The sequence below is a fragment of the Mauremys mutica genome, chromosome 14 (genome assembly GCF_020497125.1).
Source record: "Mauremys mutica isolate MM-2020 ecotype Southern chromosome 14, ASM2049712v1, whole genome shotgun sequence".
In the NCBI taxonomy this organism is placed as follows: Eukaryota; Metazoa; Chordata; order Testudines; family Geoemydidae; genus Mauremys; species Mauremys mutica.
The window spans coordinates 11,280,815-11,300,368 of NC_059085.1; the positions used below are offsets into that span (position 1 = coordinate 11,280,815).

Consider the following 19,554-nt stretch of genomic DNA (forward strand, 5'->3'; position numbering starts at 1 on the left):
CTAAAATGTGTAAGCTAAAGAGAAAAAAAGTGTTTTGTCTTATACGTAGATAAGTTATGAGGAATTCAACACTGACACAAAGAAGTGCTGGTTTAAAACACGGAGAGCTGAATTTGCACTGATTTGGCATTCACTGGGCATGTACAAGGAGTAACACACACCAAGAGGGCAGAAGGAGAGCATAGTGGCAAAAGCAACGAACAAAAGAAACCTCCCTACTCTCCCTCCAAGCACAAACTATTTTTCACTCTCTTCTCACCATTTTTTCCTGAAACACTTCTACCATCAAATAGCCCATTGAATGCCAGATCCTTGCAAGTTACCCTACTTTATAAGTAGCGTCTGTTTTTAGCCGACACCCAGGACACAGTTTACATCACTGGTGAAAGCAACCCAGAGACTTCCATGGGAGTGGCAACCACACCAGGCTGAAATTTGGCCACAGAACGCATGCATTATGAAACTTACTTTTGTTGGCAGTGGACACTCATCCAGTAGTAATGTTATAACAGCTGGCCCCAACGGATCTTCTAATGGAATAACTCTAATTAAAGACTGGACAACTTCCAACCAGCCTTCATCTGTCAACCACAAAACAGAAGCAACTCAGAAAATGGTACTGCTATTTAGAAGTGTTCAAAACATGCTGGTCAATATAAAAATCACACTTCAGTGGCATTTAAAAAAAAAAGTGACCCTACTGAACTCATTTGAACGTCATATTTTAATGGGTATTATTAAAGGAGCAGTTAATCATGCACATTGTAGAGCTATGGAATTTTAATTTGTAATTTGCTGAAGGCTTTTATTTTGGAGAGAATGTAAATTTCTACAATTGCCAGGGTAATGCTAGACAGAAGATTTTAAAAATGTTCCGGGAAACAATTCCACCAATTGTGAGCACCTGGCTCTTGATTGGTTACAAATGAATTGGTTCTGAGAGTTAAGTGAGCAATGCCCATTCTTGCTGTTAAACAAGCATTTACACTTACTGCCATGCTTCAGACCAGATTCAGCACTGACATCAATGGGACTGCAGGGAGCATAAGTCAATTCTGATTTTGACTTTTCATTGTTGCTTATGAAAAGCATTTTCAGAAATTCTCACCAATTCATATATATGAACCAAGATTTCCATTTACAGGAAAGCAAAGGTAAATGGTACATAAATTTAAAAAATTATTTACAAAAAAAATGCATCAATCTAGGTGTTAAAGACAAAGTAACAAGAGTATTGTCAATGGAAGATTCGGGTATGCAAGAAATAAGGGATGGGCATATAATTTTTCCCAGAAGCAAAGAAAATATAGAAGATTATGGGTTTTATCTGAAAATGACCAAGAGGAGATAAGAGAGGCTTCAAAAAAACTAAGGGCAAGTGTGCATGGACCATGCGGGAGTTCCAGTCAGTGCCTTGGTAAAGTTTTAGTGGTATTTGCATGTTGCCTTGAGGACATATTTTGCTCACCAATCAAAGCTTAATGATTACTGTCTGAACAGGTTAAGTATTTCTTAATTACTTGTCTGCAAACTAAGGGCATGCTTACACATATACTCACTGCACCACAAGCTAGGGTGTAAACCAATGTGCCACGCAGTAACTGTCCATGTGGACCCTGCTGATGCACACACAAAGCTCCCTAGAGTGCTTTGAGCGATGCGGATTTACACACAAGCTCACCATGCAGCAAGTGTACGTGCAGACATGCCCTCAGGTGCGCTGGGCCCAATCCTCAGCTCTTTGTGCACACTAGACTGGGTGTTTTGGATCCACAAGGAATGTAGTACCAGGTCTAATGTGGTGCAATCTTACAGGGGAACGTTGCATACTAAGCGACAGGAACAGACTCTGTGCCAGCACAGCTCAGCATCTAGAGTGTGTTTAGGGACAGGGTGAGGGCATGGCCACTAGATCTGTGACTGCTGCTGCTACTAGACCGGCACTAACCCCTATCTGGAGGGGAAGGGTTGCAGTCACTATTCAAGCACAGAGGCTGGAAGTGTGGCAACCCACTTCCTGTACATGGATAAATTCCATCCCTTCACAAAAGTCCAGCGTACCTCATTGCAGAAAGCCTGTTAATTGAGTTTATAGCTGTCAGCTGGCTGATTCTGCACAGTTCACTTAGTAAATTTAACACAATTAGAAAGTGCATTTTACACTAATACGATGAGCACAGTGAAATTAGGAAGTACTGACAGTATTTCAATAATGAACACAAATTGCTAGAATTACTAGATATAACAACATGTAATGCAGCCATATGTTTCTCTTTAGAAGGAAGGTATTTCTCTGCCTCTGGCAGTTGCAACCAAAATACTGAACAAAAAGCGTTAATACCTGTTTCTGCCATTTCATGTAATGTTATCATTGAATAAGGAGGTTCCTGGTCACTGAAAGACAAATATTACATGGTCAAAGTTGCTGTACCACGATCAACACCACATACTTAGAATAAAGTTCAGTGAACAGACATGTATTGGATTCATCTCTAAGGAAAAAAAAAAAAAGTTACAGACTGCAAACCTCCAATGGGATCTGAAACAGAAATGTGTATTGCCTTGTACTCTGGCTTAAAGTTACCGTTTGCATCTCCAGAACAGCTGATAAACAAGATATACAGCGATCTACATCTGCATGTTTAAGATCTAGAGCCCCTAAAGTTTAATATACTATACATTGTAAAGCGTTCCTGAAAACATGTAGTAAGAGATACTGTACTTCAGAGGCACAAACACAACGAAGAATAGACTGTGAAAGAAAAAGACATTGAAGATTAAATGATGGTTTTTTCCCAGAAAATCTCTAACATCCCCCTTCCCCCCCCCCAAAAAAAGGGGGGAAGGGGGCCTGAAAGACAAACAATCCACAGTGTCTCTACAAACTTCAGTGTATTATCAAGGGCAGCAGAAAATAGGACTGTTAGAGGGGTTTGGTGAGAACAAACTGAAAATATTTAATCCCACCTTCCCTTCTCCTTCCTCACCCAAAATCTAGCAAGTGTTCAGCTTGTGAAATCGTAAGAAATACAGAACAGCTTAGGAGTAGAAATAGAAGAGAGACAGAAAGTCTAACAATACAAGATACTGGAATATTGTAAACAAATGGTAAAAGAAAACTTAGGACTCATGGGAAAGAAAGTAAGACAATGAAAACAGAGGGAAAGCTCAAAGGATGTCATAGATGCCTCTGATTCATCTGTTCCAGTGAAGCAGCGCAGGATTTATCAGAGATTTAGAATCGGCAGGTGAAGAATGAGTAGTTCATGCAATAGTGGAAAGAGTTATGAAAGGGTGAAAGGGCATTTCAAAAAAGATAAGAAGGAAGTCTAGAGAAGCTGGAAGGAAATGATCAACAGCCTGAGATACAGAAAAGATAGCAAAATGCAGTGTGGTATTAAGTGAGAATTGTTTTTCCACCAAGAAGTTAACAATTTTTAGACAAGTCACTATCACATGCTCGATCTCAGGCAGCATTAAACAAAGTTTCACATTAGAGGTTAAGGATGGAATTAAGTATCCTACAAAGGGAGGTTTGCACAAGTAACAAGATGCATTTTCAATGCCCTAAAACAAAGATTAGATAAAAATGAGGACTCAAGTACAAAAATGTTATTAACGAGGCAGAGGGATTGATGTTGAGATCCCAACTTCATTCTACACACAAACAGCTATGTCCCATGGCAAATTTTACTCATCTATCAGTACTACCCACACAACGGGGGCTGTACCCATGTAACAGAGTAAAACTGCAGCTCTAACAACAATACTTAGTACTTCTGTAGCAATTCTCATCTCCCAAGTGCTTCACAGATGCTACTTGTTCAAGGCTAAAGAGGGAATCTGTGGCAATGCCAGTTTTAGAACTAGGGAACTCCTCACTCCCAGTCCTGCGCTTAAGAAATCTCTATAAATTTAATGTAGTCTCATCTACCATGTTTGTGTGAACTGACATTAAATACAGTTGGATTAAAAATAAAAATGACCGATTAAAAAGGGTGCAGCTATCATACCTTAAAAAAAACAAACCCACAGAAGGCAGTTTAAATTACCTAGGAAGAATTGCAGCATTAAACAAAACAGTATTAAGTTTCTAAATAAAAACGAGTGGTGAAACTGGTCTTTTTCTTACAAGAAAAGGCTGTATTTCCTGCTGAATGTTTTTAAGTTTAAAATCTATGTTACCACAAAAATATTAACAGGATATTAATTCAAGTATTTTGAAGCAAATCTGACCAAGCTGCTACACATAAAACCTTAAAACCAGATTGAAAAGAAAGAAGGTAATAATCACTAACGGAAAAGGTGGAACTATGTTGAAATCTGAATTAACCTCAAGATAAAAGATATAAAAGATAAGAGGGCTCAGAGAAATAAAATGCAGAAGTAAATGATGAAAAAAAGAGGTTATTTGGCTCTGCAGGTGTTCTTGTGCATTGTAAACTAGCCCAGAAAACTGAATCAGAAGAGACTTACTCAATGTACAAACCTCAGAAATGTATAAATCAAGTCATTTTAGTACCATTAGTTTTCTCACTATGTGCAACTGTTCACCCATATCTTTTTATTCCATTCCTTTACACTTAGTTCTTAATACGAGGGCTCCATAGACACTCTTCCGTTTCTATCCTCCCTGCAGCACAATGCTTTATGAGCATGTACCGGTATATATTCTCTGGAAGTCTGTTACTGTGTTGTTTTCACACAGTGGAGCTGCTCAGAGCAGCCGGCAGAAGAAGTGGGTCTTTCCTTCCATGTTGTTCTTTCAATTTCAGTAAAATTCAGTTCCGTAAAAACACATTTCTAGCATTTTGGTTTTACTCTTCCTTGTCTGTAGTAGACATTTTAGTTTTCCAAACATCATTCCCTCCACCATACACCCTTCCCCATGTTTGGGATGAAAAGGAAAATCAACATAATTTTGTTCACTACTTCATTTGCAGAACACCACCTTCCTCCACTGCACTTTTTAATTCTTCATTCTTGTATAGACAGGAGGTACCCCGAAAACACCCCCCCCCCGGTTTCTTATAGTGTTTTTTGGAAAGAATGTTGGATTTTATTTAAAAAGCTAATGTTAAAAATCTGCAAAAGAATGGCCATTCTTGTGGATCATGATATAAAAGGTAAATCATATGTGGAGTAATTAAATAGTCCATTTAAATGGACTTAAATTACTTTTCAGGACAGTGGATTTTGAAGAGAATGCCGTGAAGCTAATTTTTTAGAAAACAAATATCCTGAAATATGTTACTAAAACCACATAATTAAAAGCTAAACAGTTTTTTTTTTTCAAATCTATGTTTACTCTGAAAGAGCATCTGAATATTTCTGAACAAAGGAAGCTTGCTTGCATCTGGTTCCCAGGTGGGCATGGTTCAGATCCACCTCTATTGTTTATGCTGTTTAGCTTACACTTGGTTCCTCTTTTCTCAACTTGGACAGAGATTGGCCAACTTCACTGTTTCCTCCAAGCAGCAAAGAATCCTGTGGCACCTTATAGACTAACAGACGTTTTGCAGCATGAGCTTTCGTGGGTGAATACCCACTTCTTCGGATGTTTCCTCCAAGTTTCATTTTTAGGTTCCCAAATAAAACTCTGTTCTGAGCTGGAGACACCATAGGGGAAAGTTTCTGTTTCTATAGTCTCATGTTATACAAAACCTTCCATTCCGCTGCATTTTTATTTATTTATTTATTTGTTAAGTCCAGTGGAAATATTTCTTTTGGTCTTCAAGGGACACTATCAGCTTAAAGTCTAGTCCTGAGATTCTCCAACTTTTCCACATATATGGTATATAAATGGATTTTCTTATGGACAGTTCCCCATCATTCATGATTACATGACATCTTTGAGGCAACTACAGCAACTGATTATATGGAAAACAACATTAAGAAATAATGTATTTTTTAGCTATCAATACAATTTAGCAACAGAAAACAAGGAAGTGAGTCAGCACTCCAACAAAACAACCCCTCCCCCCAAAATTTACTAAACCACAGAAGTTTATAATCATATTTTTCTGTTTTTGTATGTGTTCTTCTTTCCCATGTTGCTGAGGGAAAGATCCACACCGAGTTAAGTAGCCATAAGGTGGTGTCAAATTCATAAAGTAAATAAATGGGGGAGGGGGAGATGAGAAAAATATACATTTCAATAGCTTTCATTTATAACACCTCATAGGTGTTGCTTGTAACACTAGTAGGTAAAATTCCAGCTGAAGGTGTCCTTTTAATGTTTTTATAAAAAAATATAAACGTCAAGGCAACTCTGACCTCACATGCCCATTTACAGCACCCTCCAGCAGAACGACAGATTCCTCCAGCAGACACGTTCCAGAGTGCCCATGCAGATGCATGAATCAAAGCTCATTATCTTGAGATTTATCCAGTTTAAGCTCAGACCGAAGTGCAACTGACATCGGTAACAGTTTCCTCCTGTTTTGGGCTCTCCAATCCACACTTTTATCCAATCCAAATAATGATAAACAAACACTTGAGGCCATTTTAAATATTTATGAAAAGCAACAGCATAACCATCAAAACCAGGGACAGATCCTGTGATCCTTGTGTATCCAAAACCACCACAATGGGTGCTCTGAGCATGCAATAAGTGCAGCACTTGGCTCACCATATGAACAATTATAGTGTGCTGGCTTTAAGAATAAGAAATTAGATTTGCCACCTGGAAGAGTACACACATATCTAATGAAGATGAAAGCCATCTCTCTATAGGTTTGTTTAGCCATTTCCAGAGAGAAGTATATACAAGTAAACAAAATTCTTCCAATGCAATTGATCTTTGGAGACAAATAACCTTCCCTCTTATTTTAAAAATATTAATTTCATGCATGCTCTTGGTGGTTTCTGAGTAAGAGATCTCTTTAATCTTTAGCATCAAAGTTTTCAATGGAACAGTTTTCATTAATACTGAGTGATCCTTTTGGAGGTACTTACTTATCTACCAGCGTCCGTATTACTGCCAGCGTGTCAAGCACTAGTCCATCCACATTCTGTTTTTTCCTTCTTGGTTCATGTGGTCCTCGCCCCCTCCTGGGTGGCCTTACAGGGTCCCTTGGATGGCTTCTTGCTTCAGGTACTGGTACTCTACTATTCTGTGTTTGTTGATTCTGGGATTCTACGTTGTCTTCCACACCACTATCATCTCGACAAACACAAGAGTTGCCCATGTTGCTAGCACCCAAAGTTCCCAGTATGCAGGGGACGTGCTGCTCTAGAGTCAGCAGTAAACCTTGCAGAAGGCTTCTGCTAGCGTAGAACACAATCAGAGCAACTACAATCATCTAGAAAGATTTAAGAGTAATGTTTTTGTGATCCTGAATTGTGGTCTTTGCATTTTGTGTGTTGCTAATAAGCTGGAATGAATGGGGAATTGTAGATTTAGCTTCCGACATCATCAATTAAAATATGCATTGTTATCCAGAAGCACATCTGGAGGGAAAAAAGAAAGAAAAATGGAAGTCAATAATGTTTCAATAAATTTGTTGAGTAATAAGCAAGTCTTAAAGTTCCTCCTTCAACAGCAAAGTAAACAATTAGCTTGAAGATACCTGGATGGTGTTAGTTTGTATCTGGCGCACATCTTGACATTTTTGTGTACCCAGAACTCCCACTGAAATGCCTGGGAATTTGGTGCGCAAGTAATGCTGGTGTGCAAACTGGGCAAGTTTTAAACAACTCAACATGTGGAAGCACATGTTGAAATTCTGGCAGAAAACAGCCCATAATCTTTTAGGCTAGAGCAGGGATCGGCAACCTCTGGCACGCGGCTTGCCTGGGTAAGCAGCCTGGTGGGACGGTTTGTTTACCTGCCACGTCCACAGGTTTGGCTGATCGCAGCTCCCACTGGCTGCGGTTCACTGCTCCAGGCCAATGGGGGTTGCGGAAAGTGGCAGCCAGCACATCCCTTGCCCGTGCCGCTTCCCGCAGCCCCCACTGGCCTGGAGCAGCGAACTGCGGCCAGTGGGAGCTGCAATCGGCCGAATCTGCGGATGCGGCAGGTAAACAAACCAGCCCAGCCCACCAGGGTGCTTACCCTGAGGGGCCGCGTGCCAAAGGTTGCCAATCCCTGGGCTAGAGTATCACACAATGTGTTGCTTCTGGAGGTCAAACACATTGCACACCCCAGGGACTCCCTGCATCCCTCCACCTCCCCCCACAAGCTCCATGCGTGCCCACCCTCCTACCCCTCCCTATTTCAGGGAGTCCCTGCCCCCGGACACCTCCTCCCTGATGTCAGGGAAGCACATGGAAGGTGTCAGAGGCTAAGTGTGCCCCCCCTTCACCTCAAGGCAAGAGCTCCATGTCATTCTCCCCCACACTACTGTTCCCGATTCCCCCCCCTCCGCAATCCCCATATGCCTGGAGTTGTGTGCCAGCCCCTTATTTCTGGTCTTTCGGTCTGGGAGATTGACTCTCTGAATGGCCTATCATCTGAACTGTACTGGGAGAACAGACAGAATGGAGATAGCGGTATTATTATGCTGCAAGGTGTTAACGGCTTTTATCAGCTGGTTCTTTGCCCCAGAGACCATTATGGAGGTGAAGCTGTTGGGACTAAACAAATGCAAGGGGCTCTGTGTGTCCTCCATTTCCCCATCCTCCCCCCAGGGATCTACCCATTGATGTCTAGAACATTCCTTAAAAATTTGACATTGGATGTGGCATTCAACATGCACTGTGTTACAGACACAGAAATGCCATCGAGCTGAGAGTAGGAGCTCACTTTGCTCAGCCGACATTGAGCACCAAGTGGTTTGATGTTGTGGGTCTTCCAGATGAAACCGTAAACCCAAGGTCCTGTCTATCTTTGAGAAACTTTCCCTGCAGTCTTTAGAGGAGCCACATGAAAGTGGATATAAAAAGTTACCTAAAATCAGTCACACACTCCCTTCCCTCCCTCACTCCGCATACACTGTGTGATGTGCTCTTCACTCCAATCCAGAGTGCATTTCTGCTAGGACAATATTAACACAGCGGTGAGAAACGTTAAGTCTTATTGCACTGTGCCGACTTCTCTTGGGAAAGGGCAGCCAATGACAACCACGTTAAAAGACTAAGGTCACAAAGTCAAGCAGTCAAAAGTTAGTAATGTAATTAAAGACTGTATCACAATGCACATGCACAAGGGGGCCAAATTACAGATCTTCAGGATTGGAGATAGGAGATATGAGGAAAACAGACACTGCAATTTGGGGGGTGAGCCACACAAACCCTCTCCTATAAGCACCATGTGGTGGCAGCTATGAGATAAGCCTCATGGAGTTCTCCTTACATTCACTCCAAATGTTCTTTCCTCTTCTTGCAGGCTTTAGGATGAAAAGGGTGCAATGTTTATATACAAGGTCCAGGTTGCTTCATTTATTTATTTTAATATACATCCATCCCATCCCATTGTTTTGAAATAAAAAGGTATTGACAAAAAGCATCTCCCCCCTCATAGAGACACTGTTTAGCACAATCAATAAAAACAAGAGCAAGTGCACTTTGGAAACTGATCCTCAGCAGGAGTTGGGTATTTAGAACCACTGCAGATCAGACCCTGTATTTACCCTTCAAAAGAGGCTGTGGGAACACAAATATTAAGTTCCATATCAGCTGTCTATATAGACAGACAACAGACTTCACAGTGAACTAGCTGTTTAGTCTTCCTATATATAAATATTTTCATAGGAGTTCTTATTTTAGACAAATGATATTTACTTAATAAGGGCCCGGCCCCAAGAGTCACTGAGAATCAGCAATTGCCACCCAAGAGAACAGGAATTGTAGGTATTTAGCATCTCTTAGGATCAGGTCCTAACATTATTTTTTGGTACATGGTTGGGTCTCGTGGTGACCAAGCAATCTGTCTTTGGTGGGAATTTTGAGATCAAACAGTTTTATCGAGTCTTAATCCAAGTGGTTTCATTTATATAACAAAACAAAGAAAAATCTAGTGCTGGAGTGATGCTAATCAATGAATTAAGTCCAATAAACCATGTGCTGGGGAGCTAATGAACGGGGAGAGTGAGAGGATATTTAAATCCTACCTCACCACAGACCTGTTAAATATAGCATCTGTATTAGTGCAGAGTCATTATTTAGGCACAATCTGGCCAACAGTTGTCCTTGCAGCTTCTCTGTCCCACACATGACTTCACTGTTTTGGATACAGTTCCAGCAAACTGTTTCCAGAACAGTTGGGCTCCATAATGGAACACAGTAACAGAAATGGACCGTACCGCCTTCGGGCACTGAAGCTGTTATACACAGAAAAGCAGCACCATATGGGCTTCTCTCATACTCAGTGAATTATGCTGTTCCACTGATTTCAACAGCTGCACTTTAAGAAGGAGTGATCCCAGGTTTGGGATGAGCCACAGCGCACATGTGTGGTTTGGAAAGAATGATTCACTTGGAAGATACGTTGCCAAGAAAGGAGGTGGTTTTCCTGATGGCTGAGGTAATAGAGAATTCCCAGCTCCAGGCAAGAGATTGTGCTGTGCTTATCAAAAAAATAGACATGCCACTCAGGGCTCCAAAAGTGAACCAGCTAGTAGCCTTAGGACTAAACCTATCAGCAAAAGCTGATCCTTGTTGGTGTATGCTTAGACTCCTTAGAGGCCCTTAAGGGGAACTCTTTGCTTTCACAACCTTGGGACTCTGAAACAGAACATGGGGTGGGGAACTTTCCTCTCCCAAATTACTGGTTGCTGAGAGGGGAAGGGAAGCATCAGTCTCTGTGTGAAATAGCTACACATGACACAAAAGAGTACCATTGACAAAAAGGCCTCACTCTGCCCAATAGAAGTTGGTCAAGCAGAATGAAACTTCTGCAAATCATAGAATCTCAGGGTTGGAAGGGACCTCAGGAGGTCATCTAGTCCAACCCCCTGCTCAAAGCAGGACCAAACCCAACTAAATCATCCCAGCCAGGGCTTTGTCAAGCCTGACCGTAAAAACCTTTAAGGAAGGAGATTCCACTACCTCCCTAGGTAACCCATTCCAGTTCTTCACCACCCTACTAGTGAAAAAGTTTTTCCTAATATCCAGCCTAAACCTCCCCCTCTGCAACTTGAGACCATTGCTCCTTGTTCTGTCATCTTCTACCACTGAGAACAGTCTAGATCCATCCTCTTTGGAACCCCCTTTCAGGTAGTTGAAAGCAGCTATCAAATCCCCCCTCATTCTTCTCTTCTGCAGACTAAACAATCCCAGTTCCCTCAGCCTTTCGTTCTACTTCCTGTCACAGTGTTGCTGTGCAGGGCTGCGCTCATCTGTGTATCAAGATCACTTGCAATTAGGAAGTGCAATTTCAAGCCATGAGCAGAATCAAACCAAAATGACAAACAGTTTTATATGTAATTGTAAACTGAGCAGTCGATAAACCGGCCTTGTAAAATTCCACTTTCCCAGGGGCAGTAAATTGACAAGTAAATGAAGTATTTGTTTTAAAGGGCATGAAAGACTTTGTTTGTTTGTTTAAGCTCTGTCATAGTAATAGGTAATGGAGTAGACTTTGTGCCTGGTCTAGTACATTCTCATTACAAGTTTTGCAAGGCTACTATGAACAATGACTTCAGTATCAAGCTGAGGGTGGCCATTCCAACTAAGTCAATTTTGCTGCTGAAAAGAAAAGGAGGACTGAACACAGAGTATTAAATTGGAACTTTAGGGACAGACGCAGGGTAGAACAAAGGGACAAAAGAACAATTAAAACTGCTTTGAAACATCTCAGAGCAGTAGAGACAAAAAAGGGGAACAAATGAAAGGCACAAGCAGTTTTATTACATAAATACAACTGACTCGTTTGGCAATGGAGGCGTGGAATCAAATGACTGGAATGGCATAGAAGAGTATGATCTATCCTGGGGACATAATGCAACATTGTCTCCCATGCATACAAGGAAGTACACACATTCTGAAGCGCACATGGCCATGGAAGATAAAAAGTGTCAAAAAGTCTAACATAAAGGAAGTAAAGTACAGACAGGAATTCATGCTAGAGGTATGCTGTACAGACCTTCACGTCAGAAAGGGAAGGTGGACAAGGGCTTCCAAGATACCAAACTACAGCACTATAGTAAAGAGGACTTCACTGGTTTTCCCAAACCCAGCTGAGTGCAGTTCTGCCATAGAAAATAGAAAACAAGTTTGCAATTAGAAAAAACTATTGGTTTTGTTCTTGTCCAATTTTGGACCACTCACCAATTGAGAGTTTGTATGAAAATAAAACAAATCCCCTTAGAACTGAAAACTCATATTTAAGCAACAGTCGAATTATTACCCTAAAAAAGGAAAAAACCCTGATAAGGCTAAAGAAAGTGAGGGAACTAAAACTAAAGGATCATGGTCAAATTTGGCCCAAAATGTAAGCTTTGTTTAACAAACAAACTAATTCTTTATAAGACAGGAAACCAATAGAAATGTTTCCACAATTAAAACAAAAATAAAAATACTTAAAGACCTCTACCTACACTGTTTACAACCCAAACCTTGCAGCACTAAGAACCCGGAAGTAAAATTGACTTCACTGATTTTCCATTGTATATGTCAAGAGAAATCAAAAAAATAAACAAAAATGGATTTAAAAAATTCTCTTTAGTTTAACATATTTCTAAGAACATAAAGAAATTTCTTTACAACATGTTTTCAGCTGAATATGTTCCATTAATTAAAATACCTTGACTAAAATTATCAATATAATAATATATATGTCTGAGAAAGTAATTTCTACAGACATGAAAAGTAAATGTGACATTCATGCTCAGTGTCTCATTATAGCATAATGTTTAAATCGGAGTATAAATTTAATATTGCTTCATGTAATAAATAAAAAAAGTACATAATCATTAGACACTTTTTAAGAAACCTACTTGAGTTCAGACCCTTGCAAATAACTATTAAATACTTGGCTTATTCCTCCAATCTCAAAATTGTCTTCCCTGTTGGAAATTAGTATAATGCACTATTATTCATCAAAGCCCCGCTATTAGTTTTACAGGATGACTTGTACAGTAGAACCCCGGAGTTATGAACACCAGAGTTGTGAACTGTCCGTCAACCACACCCCTCATTTAGAACCGGAACTACACAATCAGGCAGCAGCAGAGACAAAAAAGGCAAATACAGTACAGCACAATACTGTGTTAAATGTAAACTACTAAAAACTAAAGAGAAAGATTTGACATGGTAAGAAACTGTTTCTGTGCTGGTTTCATTTAAAATTAAGATGGTTAAAAGCATTTTTCTTCTGTAAAGTTTCAAAGTTGTATTACCTCAATGTTCAGTTGTAAGCTGAAAGATCAACCACAATGTTTTGTTCAGGGTTACGAACAACCTCTAGTCCCAAGCCGTTCGTAACTCTGAGGTTCTACTGTAATCACTTTACAATACAAAAACTAAAATTCAACCATTACCAACGGATACTAAAAAGGTCAATATGCTCAGAACTAAGCACAGATCTGTTTTTATGGTCATTAACACGACAACATCCCTTCTCAACTCCCCCTCTCTCTTCCCCAAACTGGACTAATAGTTTTAAGTAGCAGATGCTCATCGGTTTCAAAAAGGATTTTGTCACCTTAATCCTAACAGAACAGGAATGTCAATTATACATGATGTATGTAGCATAGCTGTACCCATGTTGGTCCCAGGATATCAGAAAGCTTTCAAGCTTGTCTCTCACCAATAAAATACATTACCTCACCCACCTTGTCTCTTTAAACTGTATATGTTGAAAGTTTTTAAAGACCATTCAAGTTCAATCTTAAACTCAATGAAGTCAGTGGAGTTACTTAATTAAATACACCAGAGTTGAACATAACCCATTAAGAATTGAGAAGGGAAAGAAAATCCCTAAATCCATTATCTTTTGGTTCCTTAAAGCCATATCCAAATTTATGCAATTAGGGCTTTGATCCTGCAAGATGCTGAGCACACCTGCTTAAATACTTCCTTGGATCAGGCTATAGTGCTCAGAACGCTGCTGCAAAAGGTCAATTTCATAACCTGTTGCTTCGACTATGTCACCCCTTTCTTTAAATCTCACCACTGGCTCCCCCTTCTCTATTGCATCAAACTGCTTGTACTCACTTTCAAGGCTACACAAAGCCAATTCCTCACCCTATCCTCTCTCATTCCTTATCAGGCTTTCAATGGTTCCTGCAATCAGCCAATGATGCTGGTCTACTGCCCACTTGTTAAACTTTCAAATACCTTTGTACTTTCTCCCACGCTGCCCTACACACTTGGGAGGCACTCCCCATAAACATCTGCAAAGTTCTCTCATTTCACCTTCAAATCGCTCCTCAAAATTCTCATTTCCCATAATGTTTACAAAACAAACCAAAACCACTTAACAGGTAGGCTGCTGGTGTGCAGAGACCACTGCCTACCACGCTGACCAATACTGTCTGTCTGCACCTGTTGTCTCACACCGCTACCTCGATATAATTTCACCTGATATAACACAAATTTGGATATAACGTGGTAAAGCAGTGCTCGGGGGGGCGGGGTCCTGATCCTAGGAACTACCACAATACAGTAAATGTTAATAAGTGTAGATGTAGTTTTGATTTATATAAGGGAATATATCAGAATTGCTCATGCTAGTCAGAGAACCAGCATAAGGTATACCAGTATAAGCATTTTTATAAATAAAACGGTCTCTAAACTAAACGGGCAAGCCTTCCTAATTATACTGGCATAGTTAAACCAGTAAAGTTTTCTGGGGAGGACTAGGCTCAAGTAAAATTTAGTAAGCCTTGCAATGTTGCTCAATTTCACTGAAAACAAACAAAAAAGGGAGAAGTGGTACACTTTCCAAGTGCCACAAATAAACATTAGACGGCAATAATTAAAACACTTAACAACAACAACTATTGTACTTAAACGGCAGTGCTTGAAAATCAAGCCAAAACCCACTAGCCTACATTCAAGGCAATCCCAAGATTGTAGACCAAATTCCCCTCTGAGGTCTTTTTTTTTTTTTTTGCAGAGTGGGGGAATCCCACCAGTGCTCAGTGGGGTTGCACCGGTATCAAAAAGAATAGGGGTTAATGAAACAGAAGGTGTACAAATCAGAACAAAACTGAAGCCTTTAAAAGGCCAAACTAGACTTTTTTATGTTTGGAAATACCAGAGTTGATTAATTAGGCTATATTATGAAGAGGCAGTTGCCTATGGATAGTTAAAGTTATAAGCAGTTTCCCATTCTAAGCTTGATTTCTCTTTCACTCACACGCTCTGAAATGAAAGAGAGAGAGTCTCTCTGGTTCAAATTTCAAATGTGACCTGAGAACAAAAGAGAATTTTTAATGCCAAATTTGGGAAAGGTTCAAGAAATTTTGGAGCGGGAGGGAGGAGAATCAGAAGCAGTTAGACAGGCAATAATTTGAAAGTTAAGAATGAGTCACATTTGGAAAATTATTTTAATGCTTTTGTCATCACTTTGATACTTTCCATTTTACAACAGAAAGAAATAAAAGAGGCCCTGTTGCATGCCTACATGATGAACTGTGGTCACGCACATATAGGAACTGCAGACAGCAGAAGGAATCAAACCTCCCGGGACCTCTATTAAACAAACAACTATCCTAAAATACCATCTGAGCTAAAGAATAATTCACTTAGCTGAGAGAGAAGCAGCTTTTAGCCACAGCTGTGGCATCTTGTTGGCAGAGGCCATTCAAAGGATGGATTGAGAAAGCACATCCACCTGCCATCATAGAAATGTAGGACCTCAACAGGTCATCTAGTCCAGTCCCCTGCAGTGAGGAAGGACTGATTATTATCCAGACTATCCCTGATAGGTGTTTGCCTAGCACGTTCTTAAAAACCTCCAATGATGGAGATTCCATGACTATTTCTACCTATTCCTATCTTGGCCACAGGAGTTTATTGGCCCCTTGCTTCCCCAGCTGGGGGCCTAAATTAAGCAATGGTTACAGTAGTGATCCCATACAGGTGTATATATACTGCATGTCTGACACGATTGATAATATCAAACCTACCAAGAGGCCTGGTCCCAAAAGATCTTGGAGAGAATGTTAGTGAAGATCTTGGCTGGAAATGGCATCAATCTAGTTTTCTCTAATATACAGCCCAGGGATCAATGATTTACCTCTTCAGACATTTGGTTACAGCCAGCCACAATATTGCCTCATGGTGGAAAGAAAGCCTCCCCTTTTTATGAAGCTGAGAATACTCCAAGCTAATGAGGAATTGATACATAAAGACGTAAGAAAAAGCAGTTTCAGACACTATACCACTTTTTGTTTCAGTTCCCACTCATCACTCAGAAATGGTGTTAAGTATAACCAGTATTTTCCCCTCCCAAACAGTTGAGTAAAACAATAGCTTTCATGTCACGGCTGTCTGAATTGTCGTAAGGATGTTGAATGAATACAAGAAGTTAAGGGATTTGCATTAACCTGGTGTTCTATTGAGAAGGTAAAATATTTTCAATTCTTGCTAGAGAACTTAGTTTTCTAAGAGGGCACTGGAACAGAAAATACTAGGTCTCATTAAAAATGAAGATTCTCTTTATATTCTCTTTATATAAAAGATTCTCTTTATATTCTCTTTATATAAAAATAAGAACACAAGAAAAATTTACTGAAGTTCACATTTCTTCTCTGAAGACTACTGAAATTGGAGAAAAAACAGGGCAGAGAAACATCTTGGCTGATAGATGAACAAAGTTGTTTGGCTTCCATTATAGATGCTGAGCTGTGTTCAGAGCGTAGATTGCAAAAAGAGTGATTACCAAATTTTATGCCGAACAACGTGCATGTTCTATCTAACTGAGCGACGTGTTTCAGAGATTCCATGACAATTGGCTAATCAATTCTTATATTTAATTTCTTTAAAAAAATATTCCTGGTCCCTAATTCTACAAGGACATGGCCTCAACATTCATAAACCCCAGCACTGCAGGTCAGGGTTTAGTTTCCATATCACAATTGGATTTACCATCACAACTGGATCCCCTGTTAGCAGTATCATTAGTGTTAACAGAAAGAGAAGAGACTTAGACCCTGCTCATAGCACTTACAATTCTGGACCTCGATCCCATCAGTGGAGCTCCACATGGGCTGAGGCATCTGGTTATGCAGAGTTCACTGCAATATTGGGGTTTAAAATCCTTCAAACCTTTCTCATGAGTAATCCCACTGAAGTCGGGAGTGAGTAGGAGCTGAGAGAACTGGTCTCACATTAGACATGATAGGGAGAGAAGTCAGCAATCAAGAGAGAAGTAAAAGGAGGAAGTTGAGGGTATGAGACTGTAATGTTTTGTGCATATGGTGGTCATTCCAATTTCTTGTTTTAAGTTGGTTTTACTGATATTATGCCAGGTCAGGGTTGACATTCATTGGTGGGGCAGTGTGGGGAAATCTTGTCCTATCACTGCTGACTGTATATATTGTGTGTGGCTAAATCATGAACATGTAGGGCTGGAAGGGACCTCAAGAGGTCATCTACGTCACCCTCCTGCACTGAGGTAGCACCTACTATATCTGGACCATCCCTGACAGGTGTTTTAAAAAACATCCAACGATGGGGACTCCACAATGTCCCTTGGAAGCCTGTTCCAGTGCTTATCTATCCTTATAGTTAGAACATTTTTACTAACATCTAACCTACATTTCCCTTGCTATAGATTAATCTGATTACTTCTTGTGCTACCTTCAGTGGACATGGAGAACAAGTGCATCCTCTTTATAACAACCCTTAACATATTTGAAGGCTTAACAGGTACCCTTGCAGTCTTATTTTCTCAAGACTAAACATGCCCAGTTTTTTCAACCATTCCTCACAGGTCAGGTTTTGCAAACCTTTGATCATTTTTGTTGCACTCTGCTGGACATTCTCCAATTTGCCCACAGCTTTCTTAAAGTGTGGCGCCCAGAACTGGATAATGTACTGCAGCCAAAGTCTCACCAGAGCAGAGCAGAGCAGAGCAGAGCAGGACAATTGCTTTCGGTGTCTTTCACGCCCATGCTGTATCTTGTGCACAGATAAATGAAGGATGTCAGTCCCCAGGGCTACCAAAATATAATTTTAAAAAGCGCGAGACTGTTCTGTCACTGTTCTCTCCCAAAGGTTTTACCAAATATTTAGGCCTCCTGGCTCTCATTATCTTGGGAGGAAGAGATTGCTTCTCTTCTTGTGCTAGTGTTACTTAATATTTGGATGGTATTGTCCTCTCTGTGTGATAGAATGTTTAAAGAGCTAACCCAGTGTCACGGAGTCCCCAGGCGATGCTCTGGAACTGCTTCCCACAAAGCCAGTCAGGACTTTGGGGAGCCTCCTCTCCCTTGGAGCAGACTGTCTTCAGGGCAAGAAGATCACATGGCTTCACCTTCCTGGGTCTGACCTTGGAGCATTCAGCATATGCCCCCTCCATGCACTTCCCACAGCGAGTCTGCTCAGGCGGGGTCCTGGGGAAGCCACAGGGTCCTGCACCCCCACTTCACAGTCAGACGTGACTCTTAGCCAGCCAGTAAAACAGAGGTTTATTAGATGACAGGAACATAGTCTAAACCAGAGCTTGTAGGTACAGAGAACAGGACCCCTCAGCCGGGTCCATCCTTGGGGGCCAGCGAGCCAGACACCCACATTTGCACTCACTCCTCATCCCCAGCTAGCTCCAAACTGGAAAAAACCCTCCAGCCCCTCCTTTCTGGCCTTTGTGTCTTTCCCAGACCAGGAGGTCACCTGATCTCTTTGTTCACCTTTAGCTAGTCCCTTGCAGGGGGAAGGGCCCCAGCCATTTGTTGCCAGGATACAGAGTGTCAGCCAGTTATGCACACTGGAGGCTTAAGAAATGCATAGGGGAAACTGAGACATCCACACAGTATTCAGAGGAAACTGATAAGAACAGATTTAAATTTTATTAGAGAATATTTAGAATAAACGATACAAAGTGTTTAAAGCGTCAGTTATTGTGTCATTGGGGGTAACATACAGGTTGTGGGGGGATGTTAGCGTTTACTACCCTTGATCTGAGCTCAAAGAGCCGACAGTCCCACTTCATCACACCTAGTTCTCCTGTCGACACACTCCAGCATTACCAGGCTATTCAACATGAATCCTGATAAAACAGGACACTGCTTCCAAAAAACTAACTTTCAGATACAGCAGAGGGGTAAAAGCTGGCTTCTCTTTTGAGTAAATATTTTTGAGTTAGGCTGTAATGACAGAAACACATTTTTAAAATCAGGTTCCTTTATAAGTGGGAAGGATTATGGGAACATGAAGGTTTCATGACAACTGCAAGGATGAATCACGTCCAGCACGATGGGGTAGTGGGAAAGTGTTTTGGCTCAGCCCTTGTCTGAAGAGATGCAGAGAGAAGGACACACCTATGTTTCAGAAATACGCAACAGTGACAGGAAATACAGCAAACCCCAGTCCTATGAGCAAGAGAGATGCAGACACACTAAGAAACAGAAAGGTTAAAGTTTCAGAGTTGGCCAGCAATAGAGGAACTTACTCCTGTGAGTGAGAAAAAAGTTCATAGAAAGATTGTGATAAGTTGCAGCTGAC

The 19,554-nt window shown here is 40.7% G+C and overlaps 1 protein-coding gene across 2 annotated transcripts in view; it reads right to left on the bottom strand.

The window, feature by feature from the left end:
- RSPRY1 (ring finger and SPRY domain containing 1) overlaps positions 1–19,554 on the bottom strand; it is a 59,697-nt gene that overhangs the window by 34,575 nt on the left and 5,568 nt on the right. The window contains exons 1-4 of one of the 2 annotated variants that reach the window (XM_044987088.1): positions 12,026–12,109; positions 6,958–7,452; positions 2,342–2,394; positions 469–581 (exon numbers count right to left, since the gene is read on the bottom strand). In XM_044987088.1, the coding sequence (XP_044843023.1) occupies positions 469–581; positions 2,342–2,394; positions 6,958–7,304 (513 nt within the window). In that variant the 5' untranslated portion in view covers positions 7,305–7,452; positions 12,026–12,109. Of the gene's footprint in view, positions 1–468; positions 582–2,341; positions 2,395–6,957; positions 7,453–12,025; positions 12,110–19,554 lie in introns of those variants that run through there. The other variant, XM_044987087.1, reaches the window with a different exon arrangement.